Raw genomic sequence first — 13407 nt, forward strand, 5'->3', positions numbered from 1 at the left:
CCTCTACAAAATTTCTCTACTAATCTATGTCAGTGTCCTACTGTGTGAGCTTTATTTTCTATTCAAGCGAGAAGCTATATGTTGGAAGACATCTTCACTGCAAGGAATTGTGAGGCCTCCCATGGGATGATCATATCCAAACTCTTCCTCAGCTTGACTCAATAAGTCTTGAAATGAAGGTTGGTTCAAATATGATACGGGAATCACAAATCGTGTCTGTTTCTCTCCAACATACACTGCAAGATAGCCCTTTGGGACTTCTACAGATTTTGAAGCTGCTTGCCTAGCTGTGACTGATGGCCGTTGAATAGCTGGTATACGGAAGCCCATTTTTTGTTCCTGTTTAAAGGAAGAAGATCAATATCAAATTTAGGTGAATGAAACCAAATGTCAACACTCGAGGATGCGAATGGCTTGTGTTCTTTGTGAAGGGAAATGATGCTGTATATATAGTTCTAAAGATTCCCTAGAAACTAAATTCACAGAAAAGTAGCGTTAAAGGATGGAGGACATGCACATGAGATATCATGTGGTGCTGTCTTCAATGTCTCTGTCAAGGATAAAGTTGTGTAGAGTGTGTTACCCCACCACCTTATCAAACAGTGTCAAACACACTTTCCACTTGTAACCAAACTAGACGTGCCTAAGTGAAACCAAACGTTTAATAATGCATTAGTTGGTATTCCATAATTTCGTAAACATGCTCTGGAGATGTTTTCTTAAGGTTGATAATGCATTCTAATGTTGAAGTACATCACAGGTGGAAGGTAATTTCGGGCTGATGAATTATAAGGCTAAGGATTGCAAGAGATCATAGACAGGTTTGATATCACAAGTCTGTTTTTTACAAGTGCATTTTCATCCGTTATAAAGTCCTCCTAGGCAACACCATATGCCATTGTCTACCTGTTGGTTCCCTAATTCTTATCTCATAACCCTCCACCCTCAATAATACACAAGGACAACAATTTCTTACAAATTCTTTCGTCTATATATATTCAAGACTGTAAACGTTTAGAACAATAAAAAATCATTCACATCAGAAAGCATTTGAAGTTCATAATTAATCTTGTATCTTATTCACGAGATTTTTTCACAACATTGTAATTCCCAAGTCTCAGCACACAACGATGGGTTTTCGTTTGCCTGGTATCAGGAAAACATCATTTTCTGCAAACCAAGTTTCGTTAGCCCCTTGAAGGTGAAACTGACATAGATGAGACTAAACTTGAGAGACTTTTTGTAGTATAGTTTCTTAGCTTGAAAATATTCTCCCCATTTTTGTTATCATATAATCTGGCAATTGTAAAAAAGTTAATTTAAATGAGAAGTTTCATACATGAAGTTCGTTCTCACATTTTCCCTTCATTTAACAGTCTGATGAAAATAATGATTGAACAAGAAATTGGCTAAAACTGAGTTGAATTAAATAAAACAGTTCTTAATATATATAATTGAAATATAACTAATAGCTCATAATTTTATAACTTCATTCCATAAAATAATACGATGGATAAGTTTAAAATATAATGACTGGTGTGATTGAGAAAAAAGGAGAAAAAGTCAATGATGAAAAAAAATCTGAAAATTATAGTATTTGTGAACATTCCCTGGTCACATAAACATTGCCTGAGAAGATTCTTCAAACCTTTTAAAGATTACCTTTCTACTTTTGGAGGGAAACAGAAAGTGGATTAATCCATACATTCACTGCTGGGAGAAGTAAACATTGAAATGGATAAATAGATAGAAACTTGCATTTGAATTCGTTATCATTACTCAAAAAATGGTATTAATAGTTACAGGATTGAGAAGATGCCTATTGTACAAAATGTCTCTAATAGGCTATGTCAGTCTTCTAAAGTGAGATCTATTGTCCATTGAAGCAAGAAATTGTGTGCTTGAAGGCATCTTCACTGCAAGGAATTGTGAGGCCTCCCATTGGATGATCGTATCCAAACTCTTCCTCAGCTTGACTCAGTAAGTATTGGAATGAAGGTTGGTTCAAGTAAGAGATGGGAATCACAAACCGATTTTGTTTCTCTCCAACATAAACGGCAAAATAGCCCTTTGGTACATCTTCAGATTTTGAAGTTGCTTGTCTTGCTGCAAATGATGCCCGTCGAATGGCAGGTAAACGAAAACCCATTTTTTGAGCTTGTTTAAGGAAGAAGAACAATCTCAAATTTACAGAGAATGAATCCAAATTTTGATGTTAGAGGATTCCGAAGGCTTGTGTAGTTTTTGAAGATATAGGATAATGTATATATAGCTGTTAAAAGAAGGAGGGAGTACAGATGAGATTTCGCATGGGGTTGTCTGCAGTACTTCTATCAAGCATTAAGTGGGGTGCAGGTGTGTAACCCCACCTTGTTGAACAACGAGCAACATTAAGCCTCCACATGGTCCGAATGAGATGTTGCTAAGTGAAGGCCTAATTCTGTTCATGGATTAATTGGTATTCCATATTTTGTCAGACATGCTTTGAACTTGTTTTCTTCTTCACGTTACCTAATGTTGAATTACAGCTGGATAGATCAAATTATGAGGCAAAGGACAGTGAGAGATTTGAAATCATACGTCCTATTTCAAGTGGATTGGCATGGGATTACTATCAAGTATAACATCTCTCATTAATTCCTAAGAACACTTCCAAGGCAACACCATGTGCTCTTTCTTTCCTATCGGTCCCATGACTCTTATCTCAAAGCCATCCTCCTTCAATCATTCATGCACCCTACCATATCCTACAAAATTTCTCATCTCTATATATATATTCATGGCCAAAAGCTTTTAGGACAGCAAAAATCATTCGCATCCTAAAGTATTTTAACTTCAAAAACTAGCATCCTATTTACAGCTCTCATCCTCTCAACTTGCTCTTTCCAATTATCAACATATAAAGCATGGGTTTTCGTTTGCCTAGTTTGAGAAAGGCGTCCCTTCCAGCAATCCAAGCATCTTCAAAATCTGTGGACGTGCCAAAGGGTTACCTTGCAGTCTATGTCGGAGATAAAATGAAGCGATTTATGATCCCTGTATCACACTTGAACCAACCTGCATTTCAAGAACTGTTGAGTCAAACTGAGGAAGAATTTGGGTATGAACATCCAATGGGTGGTCTCACAATTCCTTGCAGAGAAGATGCTTTCTTGGATGTCACTTCTCGCTTGATGAGGTGCTAATCCATTATGATCAGACTGACGTAAATGTATAGACATAAATTTTGTAGGATAGTTTCTTACCTTGAAAATATTTTTTCTCCATTTTTTTATATTAATTTGGACAGTACAGAGAATTTTACGAGAAATTTCCTACATGAAGAGTTTTCTCACATATTTTCTTCATCCGTCATTCTGATCTACATAGTTGTCGAATACGAAATTAGCTAGTTCTCTACAACCAAAGAATTCTTAATGTCTCATATTTAAATTCGGCTATTATCTATACATTTTATAGCTAAGTTCAATTACAAATAACTACATTATAACAGAGAGGAAAAGAAGACAAGTTTAAAACAAGATCACCGGTGTAATAAAGAGAAAAACTCATCGAAAATAAGTCTGCAAAACTCAACGATTTCATCTTGCTTTTATGATTTTTGTGAACCATCCCTGGTCACTGAAAATCTGAAATATGGCTTGACGGAAGATAAAAACCATCCATACAATACAAGTCCATGCAAATAAGAGGGAGAACCCAATTCTTTATGACAAAAAATGTAAGTCAAGGAGCGATACCATCTTCCCATGATCAAGTTAGTTGGTTTTATGCTAACAACAGGTTATGGAAGTGACGAATTCTCCACTAATTGAATATTCTTCAAACCTTGAACTATTTTAGATACTAGCATCTTTTTTTAGTTCAAAATATAATATAAGTATCTTACTCGTAGAATTGGTGATTATTGCCCAGTTTGTAATCTGAGATCTGAAGATGATACAATAACGAGAAATTGCCCTACATTTTTATTGGGTATCATTGGTGCTTCTCCTCGTCCTAACAAAATACTAATATCTCTGCCCCTCCCTGCCTTGTCTTCGTTCTTGGTTTTTCCTACTGTGAAATTTATAAAAATAATCCAGTCTTGTTGATGCTGTATACAATTTTAAATGTTGGGAAAAGTAAAAGTTGAAATGGATAAATAGACAGAAACTTAGTATTTGAATTCATCATCATTCGTCAAAATTTTGTAATAATAGTTACAAGTTTGAGAAGATGCCTATTGTACAAAATGTCTAATAATCTATGTTAATCTTCTAAAATGAGAATTATTGTCTCTTGAAGCAAGAAATTGTATGTTGGAAGACATCTTCACTGCATGGAATTGTCAAGCCTCCCATGGGATGATCATATCCAAACTCTTCCTCAGCTTGACTCAGTAAGTCTTGGAATGAAGGTTGGTTCAAGTAAGAGATGGGAATCACAAACCGATTTTGTTTCTCTCCAACATACACGGCAAAATAGCCTTTTGGTATGTCTTCAGATTTTGAAGATGCTTGTCTAGCTGTGAATGATGATGCCCGTCGGATGGCAGGTAAACGGAAACCCATTTTTTGAGGTCGTTTAAGGAAGAAGAACAATCTCAAATTTAAGAGAATAAATCTGAATTTTGATGCTTGAAGATTCAGAAGGCTTGTGTTGTTTTTGAAGGTATAGCATAGTGTATATATAGATGCTAAAAGAAGGAAAGCACAGAGATGAGATATCGCGTGGTGTTGTCTGTTGTACATCTATCAAGCACGAAGTAGGGTGCAGGTGTGTAACCTCACCTTGTTGAAATACAGGAAACATTAAGCCTCCACATGTTCCCAATGAGACGTGGCTAAGTGAAGGCCTAATTTTGTTCATGGATTAATTGGTATTCCACGTTTTGTCAAACATGCTTTGNACATGTTTTCTTCACGTTACCTAATGTTGAATTACAGCTGGATATATCAAACTATAAGGCACGGGACAGTGAGATATCATAGACCATTGTATTAATGAGATTTGAAATCATACGTCTATTCTATTTCAAGTGGATTGGCTTGGGATAGTGTACTATCAACTATAACATCTCCCATTAATCCTTGAGAAACACTTCCAAGGCAACACCATGTGCCCTTTCTGTCCTATCATTCTCGTGACTCTTATCTCAGCCCTCCACCCTCAATCATTCAAGTACCAGATGATATCCTGCAAAATTTTGTATCGCTATATATATATTCATGGTTTGCAAGCAATTAGGACAACCAAAGTCATTCACATCCTTAGGCATTTGAAGTTAAAAAACTAGCATCCTATCTACAACTCTCTATTCCCAACTTTCTCTTCCCAAGTATCAATATATAAAACATGGGTTTTCGTTTACCCGGTATCAGAAAGGCATCCCTTCCAGTAATCCAAGCATCTTCAAAAGCTNTGGATGTGCCAAAGGGTTACCTTGCAGTCTATGTTGGAGATAAAATGAAGCGGTTTATGATTCCTGTATCATACTTGAACCAACCTTNGTTTCAAGATTTGTTGAGTCAAACTGAGGAAGATTTTGGATATGAGCATCCAATGGGTGGTCTCACAATTCCTTGCAGAGAAGATGTGTTCTTGGATATCACTTCTCGCTTCATGAGGTGCTGAAGATCAGACTGAATTAAATGTATATACAAAAGTTTTGTAGCATAGTTTCTTAGCTTGAAAATAGTCTCTCTCCAATTTTATTATATAAATTTGGACAGTACAGCAATTGTTACGATAAATTTCTTGCATGAAGAGTTTTCTCACATTTCCTTCATCTGACATTTTGAGCTACATAGTTGTCGATTAAGAAATTAGCTATTTGTGTCAAAATAATTCTTAATGTCTCGGATTTAAATTCAGCTATTATCGCTACATTTTCTAGCTAAGTTCAATGACAAAATAACTACAATATAACAGAGAGGAAAATAGAGAGAAAAACTCATTGAAAGTATAATTCTTGGTGACATTGTACTGCTTTGATTTAATCTCACTTTAAGATTTTTGCGAACCATCCCTCGTCACTGAAAATCTCTATAATATTACTTGACAAAAAATCAAAACCATCCATATAAGTCTATGCTCATATAAGGGAGGACCCATTTCATATATGTGAATCAAGCAACAATACCTTCTTCGCATGATGATGTAGTTACTGGTTGTGGAAGTGACGAATTCTTCTCTAATTGAATAATCTTCAAACCTTGAACGATTTTAAGATACTACAATATTTTTAGGGATGAAAATAAAAATTAAGTATCTTTCTCTTGGAATGAGGATTATTGCTATAGTTTGTAATCTCGGATCTCAAGATGGTGCAAGTACAAGAAATTGCCCTACTTTTTTATTGGGTAACATTGAGAAAAGAAAATGAAATAAAAAGCGAGGTTTCCCCATGAGGATTTTTAAGTGGGTGGAATCGCATGGTGATGGATGGGATGAAGTAATTTCTCCTTTTTTTTTTTTCTTTCTTCTGTAATTATTTGTTTATCAATCCAAACAACCAAAATAAGCGATCTCAACCTCTTACAAAATGAAAATTATGTTCATAGATAGATAGAAGAATCCTTACGTCAAGTTCATATGAAATTTCTATGACAATGGATGTTATCCATTCGAATGAATTGGAACAACACAAATTAACTTTAAGTCCATTATAGCTGTCTTGGTTGGGGAAAAAATCCACCAGATGTATAAAAAACTTAAAAACCTTTGAAACTCTGTCTAAAGAAATTGATTCTTCTCGTTTGCCCCGTTTCAAATTACTAACATCTCTTCCACTTCCCTGCCTTGCCCTGATTGCCAAGCACTTGGGTTTCTTATTTATGCTGTGAAATTTATGAGAATAGTGGAGTCTTTTTACTGCTGTATACCATTGTAAGTGCTGGGAGAAGTAAACATTGAAAGGGAAAAATAGACAGAAACTTAAGAATTTGAATTCATCATCATTACCCAAAATTTGGTAGAAATAGTTAGAATTCAGAAGATGCCTACTGTACAAAATGTCTCTAATTAATCTATGTGAGTCTCCTAAAGTGAGAGCTGTTGTCCCTTGAAGCAAGAAATTGTATGTTGGAAGACATCTTCACTGCATGGAATCGTAAGGCCTCCCATGGGATGATCATATCCAAACTCCTCCTCAGCTTGACTCAGTAAGTCTTGGAATGAAGGTTGGTTCAAGTAAGAGATGGAAATCACAAACCGATTTTGATTCTCTCCAACATAAACTGCAAAATAGCCCTTCGGTATGTCTTCAGATTTTGAAGTTGTTTGTCTTGCTGTGAATGATGCCCTTCGGATGGTAGGTAAACGAAAACCCATTTTTGAGCTTGACAAAAGGAAGAAGATATCAATCTCAAATTTACAGAGAATGAACCCAATTGTTAATGCTTGAGAGGATTCCAAAGCCTTGTGTTGCTTTTTGAAGGTATAGGATAGTGTATATATAGATGTTAAAAGAAGGAGAGCGCAAAGATGAGATATTGCGTGGTATTGTCTGCAGTANTTCTTCTATCAAGCATAACGTAGGGTGCAGTATGTAACCCCACCTTGTTCAGCAACGAGCAACATTAAGCCTTCACATGTTCCCAATGAGACNTGGCTATGTGAAGGCCTAATTCTTTTCATAGATTAATTGGTATTCCACGTTTCTTCGAACATGCTCTGAACATGTTTTCTTCACGTTACCTAATGTTGATCTNCAGCTGGATAGATCANATTATGAGCCAAAGGACAGTGAGATATCATAGACCATTATATTCATGAGATTTGAAATCNTACGTCTNCNCTATTTCAAGNGGATTGGCTTGAGATAGTGTACTATCNACTATAACATCTCCCATTAATCTCTAAGAAACACTTCTAAGGCAACACCATATGCCCTTTCCATCCTGTCGGTCCCATAACTCTTATCTCAAGGCCTCCACCGTCAATCATTCATGTAACCAAGGATATCCTACATACTTTTTCATCTCTATATATATGTTCATGGCTGCAAGCATTTAGGACATCCAAAATCGTTCACATCCTAAAGCATTTTAGCTCCAAAAACAAGCATCTTGTTTACAACTCTCTTTTCTCAACTTTCTCTTCCCAAGTATCATCATATAAAACATGGGTTTTCGTTTACCTGGTATTAGAAAGGCATCTCTTCGAGCAATCCAAGCATCTTCAAAAGTTGTGGATGTGCCAAAGGGTTACATTGCAGTCTATGTTGGAGACCAAAGGAAGCGGTTTATGATCCCTGTGTCATACTTGAACCAACCTTCATTTCAAGATCTATTGAGTCAAGCCGAGGAAGAATTTGGCTATGACCATCCAACTGGTGGTCTCACAATTCCTTGTGGAGAAGATGTGTTCTCAGATATAACTTCTCGCTTCGATAGCTGCTAACTGCATGAAGATGGAACTGACTTAGATGTAGACATATACTTGACATATTTTGTATCATAGTTTCTTACCTTGAGAATATTTCCCTCTCCATGTTTGATGTCTGAATTTGTAAATGAAATTTAATGTAAATGAGAAAGTTTGGGAACACTAACCCTTTTAACGTTTTATTCTCTCATAATATATATTTGTGTATGTATGTATATATCTTAAAGAAAAGAACTTTATTGAATAGGAAATTGGCTAAGCATATGTTTATTTAAATCAAACGACCTGAGCAAGGTTTCATCAATACAGTTGAACTAGAAAAATGATTTTATCAAAACACGAGGCTGAGAATGGGACTGCAATTTTTTATCTTCATATTTTGCTACAGCCAGTTGCACTTATCATCGTGTAGCAGCACCGTACATGACAAGTATTCAATCATATGATGATGCCCAACTAAGTTATGATAAACGAATTTTTATCACCTGTGTCAAGCAGTAGCCCCTTCTTCACATGGCCGATTCAGCATATTGTAGTTGCCTTTAGGACCACAATAGCAGAAATTTTATTGAAATACATTTACACATAATTGAAACGGTATTAAAATCCATGCATTTAACTATAATTTCCTCATTTTTTTTTGTACTGCAACTTTTGTTAGAAGTGAATTTTAAGCCTAACTCAACCCTACAAAACTAGTTTGTAAGGTGAGGTATGCACTCACTTATATACATGAATTGATCTTATCTCTAATCGATGTGAGACTTCCAACAATTTTGACTTTAGATTCATGTAATTTGCCTTGTTACTGTAACATCTAATTAGCTTGACTGGCCTCTATCTTTTTCAGTATTACTAGATGTTTAGGGTTTAGGAGTGGATGAGATATTATAAATGATACAACACAAATATATACTATACACTTCTATAATGTTTCAATCAAATCCTTCATACTTTAGTCTGTTACTTCTTTGGATATGCAATGGGTTTCCATTTTCCTAGTCTTCAAAGGTGAACTAATATTCAAAACATCAGAGTTTATGTTGGACAAAACCAAAAGAGTGGTTTGTGATTTATTAACTGTGAAATTTACTAATAGTGTTTATTGTAATTTTCTCTATATAATGCCCATGAAATTAAAGTTGTTACGTGAATGATTGTCTATATTCTTCGGCAGACTAAAACAACTCACATATTGTTTTGCTTATATGTTGTAGTTCACGAGAAAAATTAGTGTTTTTTTCTTCCTGTAAGCAACCTTCTAATGTTGTACTGTCTAAGACAAATTAACTGTGAATGATTAAATAGAATACTTAGTAATTGAATTTATTGCCATTACTAAAATATTGATAAAAATAGTTACTTATTGCCCAAGGAACATGCCTTTTTTAAATTTATCTAAGAATTTATTTTCATCTCCATAAGTGAGACTTATTATCCCCTACCAATGATAAAATATTCAGTAACGTAGGAAGATATTGTGGACTAATCCAAATAAAGTACGTTGATGGTAACTTTAGCTATATGGTAAAGAAACGACTTCAACTATTGACATTATATATACACATTAGTTGTCTGTAAGAGTTTGACTTAATTACATTTTTGGTCTTATAATTTGTTTAGAAAAATTAAAAATTTAGTTCTTATTTGGTGCAATTAAGTTTATTAATTTTAAAAAATATCTTATTAGGTCATTTATGTTATATTGTCATTAATTTAATGTCCACGCATGTCGTGTGTCAGTCGTAATATTTTCAATTTTTATTTTATTTTATAAAGAATGTTACGTGTCAGGTCATTTGTCGTGTCAGTGACAATGTCAAATATTGTCACGTATTTATACAGTGTCATGTGTAAGTGTAAGTGTTAATGTTACATGACATTGTCTTTTTAGTCTCAATATTTATAATTAATTGGAGATTGCTCATAAATGGGGAGAATTTAGATACAAGTCATGCGTGACACAGCCGAATGATATAGCTCAATTTTGATTTTTGTTTTTCACCATATGAAGAAGTCCATTATTACCTGTCTGCTACTCAAAGGGATAGTATGTTGAGTATTGAGGCCATAAATTTCATTTTGAGTACACAACTTAAAAATTTCAAATCCTTTCGATGTTTTTCTTGGCCGAAGTAAAATATTATCATGGGACTTAAATACTGTGAAGCAGATGAGGGTCGTGCCATGTAAAAAGAACAATAAACCCTAATTTCAGAGTGTAGTGAACGTTGTAATCGATTAATAAAAGTACTTCACAACTGATTTTTCTTTCATTACTCAAAAATGGGTAACAATAGTTACAAGTTAGAGAATTCGCCTATTGTACAAAATCTCTCTCCCAAAATATATATCAGTATTCTAAAGTGTTAGATTTATTGTCTCCCTTGGTATTTCGGGGTTGTGAAAGGAAAGTTGATAGGATATAGAAAATTGTGAAGATAGTTGAATGTGTAAGCAATAATTGGAAGTAATATATTTTGTAGTTGTGTGTTGTGTTAGATGTTGTCTTATATCAAATAGTAGAGTACATGACTATTTATAGACTAATATATATTTTTTAAGAATATGCTAGCTATAACTTATGTGTAATGTTCTAGATGTTTTTGATTTTTTTTCTTCCTATCTTAAAATATTCTAGAATTTGTATTACAATTTAATACTTCTATCTTAAGATTTTCTATATTTTTCTTGATCATATCCAAACTCTTCCTCAACTTGACTCAATAAATCTTGGAAGGAAGGTTGGTTCAAATATGATATTGGAATCACAAACCGCTTTTGTTTCTCTCCAATACGTTGCAAGATATCCCTTCGGCACTTCTACAGATTCTGAAGCCGCTTGCCCAGCTTTGGATGATGCATGTCGAATAGAAAGAAAACCAGAAACCCACTTTTGAGCTTTTTATTAGAAGAAAGAAGAACAATCCGAGATTTAGAAAGAATGGACCAAAATTGATGCTTGAGAGTGCAAAAAAGATAGTGTATATATAGTTTAAAAGATTTCCCAGTAACTGAATTAAAAGGAAAAGACTGTTAAAAGAAGGAGGGTATACACATGAGATATCATGTGGTTCTGTCTACAATGCCTCTATCAAGGATAAAGTTGTGTAGACATGTATAAGCCCACCACCACCTTATAAAACAACCTAGACGTCCCTAAGTGATATTAAACGTTTATTCATGCATTAATTGGTATTTCATAATGGTGTAAACATGTTTGGGATATGTTTTCTCCCAATTGATAATGCAGCCTAATGTTGAAGTACATTATAGATGGGAAGTAGTTTCTGACTATTGAATTATAAGGCTATGGATAGGAGGAGATATTAGACCATTATATTTTAGATGTTTAGTTCAAACGTCAGTTTTATTTGAAGTGGATTCTTGAGAAGGTGGGACCCGTACTATCCACTATGACATGACATTCATCCTTGACAAAGTCCTACAAGGCAACACCATATGCCCCTGTCCAATTGTTGGTCCCATGATTCATATCTCTTAGTTTTCCCCCTCAATTATTTATGCAGACAACAATTTCAAAGAATTCTTCATCTCTATATATATTCAAGTTTGCAAGCATTAAGCACAACAAATATCATTCACTTCCCACACCAGCTCAAAAGCTTGGATCTTAAATAGTCATTTTTTGATAACACTATTGTCCCGAGTCTCAGCACATACAACAATGGGATTCCGCTTACCTGGTATGAGAAAGGCTTCATTTGCTACAAACGAAGCATCTTCAAAAGGTATGGAGGTGGCAAAGGGTCACCTTGCAGTCTATGTTGGAGAGAAAATGAAGCGTTTTGTAATCCCTGTATCATTCTTGAACCAACCTTCATTTCAAGACTTGTTGAGTCAAGCAGTAGAAGAATTTGGGTATGATCACCCAATGGGTGGTCTCACAATTCCTTGCAGAGAGCATGAGTTCTTGGATATCACTTCTCGCTTGATTAGGTGTTAATCCATGAAGACGAGAGTGATGAAAATGTATAGACACATTTTTTTGTAGCATATTTTCTTACCTTGAAAAACTTTCTGTCCATTTTTGTTATCTATGTGCGGTCAGTATAAAAACTTGATGAGAAGTTTCGTACATGAAGAGTTTTCTCACATATATTATTCATCTGTCATTCTGAACAACAACAAGTGTGACGCCCGGGCACTGAGAGGGTGGGGAGTGATCGCCGGTGCAAGAGGCACGGACAAGGAGCGGCTCCTGGCAGGCTTCTAGTGGAAAGGGCACATGGACGAATTGAACATACACCGGAATGAGAGGGATCTGGAGACTGTATAGGTATGAGACTATACAGTTGAAGGATAGCTTAAAGGAATTGATTTGGCTACTCATATCACCAAAATGCATTTACTTTTCGGTAGCCTAACCCATAAGGACTCCATAGTTAAGCGTGCTTAGCCTACAATAATTCTGGGATGGGTGACCTTCTGGGAAGTTTTCCTGGAAAGTGTGCGAGTGAAGACAAAACACGCTGGAAAGCCTCGTGGTGATGTGTGGGGACAGTCAACAGTCCTTGTAAGTTGCCGGGATGTTACAAATGGTATCAGAGCCTAGCCTCTCCCAGTACGGTGTGGTTCGAGGACGAACCAAGCGGAAGCTGGTGGAGGGATCTGGAGACTGTATAGGTATGGGACTATACAGTTGAAGGATAGCTTAAAGGAATTGATTTGGCTACTCATATCACCAAAATGCATTTNCTTTTCGGTAGCCTAACCCATAAGAACTCCATGGTTAAGCGTGCTTAGCCTAGAGTAATTCTGGGATGGGTGACCTTCTGGGAAGTTTTCCTGGAAAGTGTGCGAGTGAGGACAAAGNACACTGAAAAGCCTCGTGGTGATGTGTGGGGGCAGCCAACAGTCCCTGTAAGTTACCGGGATGTTACAACAAGGAAAGTTTAAAATCATTAAACATATCATAAGGTCACACATGTTTTATCCTTAGAGTTCTAGTAAAAGGAGTTTTAAGAGCTTTGCTCTTGAACCGCGACCGTGAACCCTTCCTGACATAAGTCTTCA

At 35.5% G+C, this 13407-nt stretch overlaps 2 protein-coding genes across 2 annotated transcripts; one reads left to right on the forward strand and one right to left on the reverse strand.

Annotated features, from left to right (window-relative positions):
• Positions 1-1754: 1754 nt before the first annotated feature.
• On the reverse strand, positions 1755-2901 carry LOC111241151 (auxin-induced protein 15A-like). The gene has a single exon (XM_022778009.1). It carries the CDS (start codon positions 2147-2149, stop codon positions 1871-1873), a length of 279 nt encoding a protein of 92 aa, XP_022633730.1. The 5' UTR covers positions 2150-2901; the 3' UTR covers positions 1755-1870.
• A 4829-nt stretch (positions 2902-7730) lies between these two features.
• On the forward strand, positions 7731-8820 carry LOC111241155 (auxin-induced protein 6B-like). The gene has a single exon (XM_022778014.1). It carries the CDS (start codon positions 8107-8109, stop codon positions 8383-8385), a length of 279 nt encoding a protein of 92 aa, XP_022633735.1. The 5' UTR covers positions 7731-8106; the 3' UTR covers positions 8386-8820.
• Positions 8821-13407: the final 4587 nt, after the last annotated feature.

The sequence above is a fragment of the Vigna radiata genome, chromosome 2, assembly GCF_000741045.1.
Source record: "Vigna radiata var. radiata cultivar VC1973A chromosome 2, Vradiata_ver6, whole genome shotgun sequence".
Taxonomy (NCBI): Eukaryota; Viridiplantae; Streptophyta; class Magnoliopsida; order Fabales; family Fabaceae; genus Vigna; species Vigna radiata.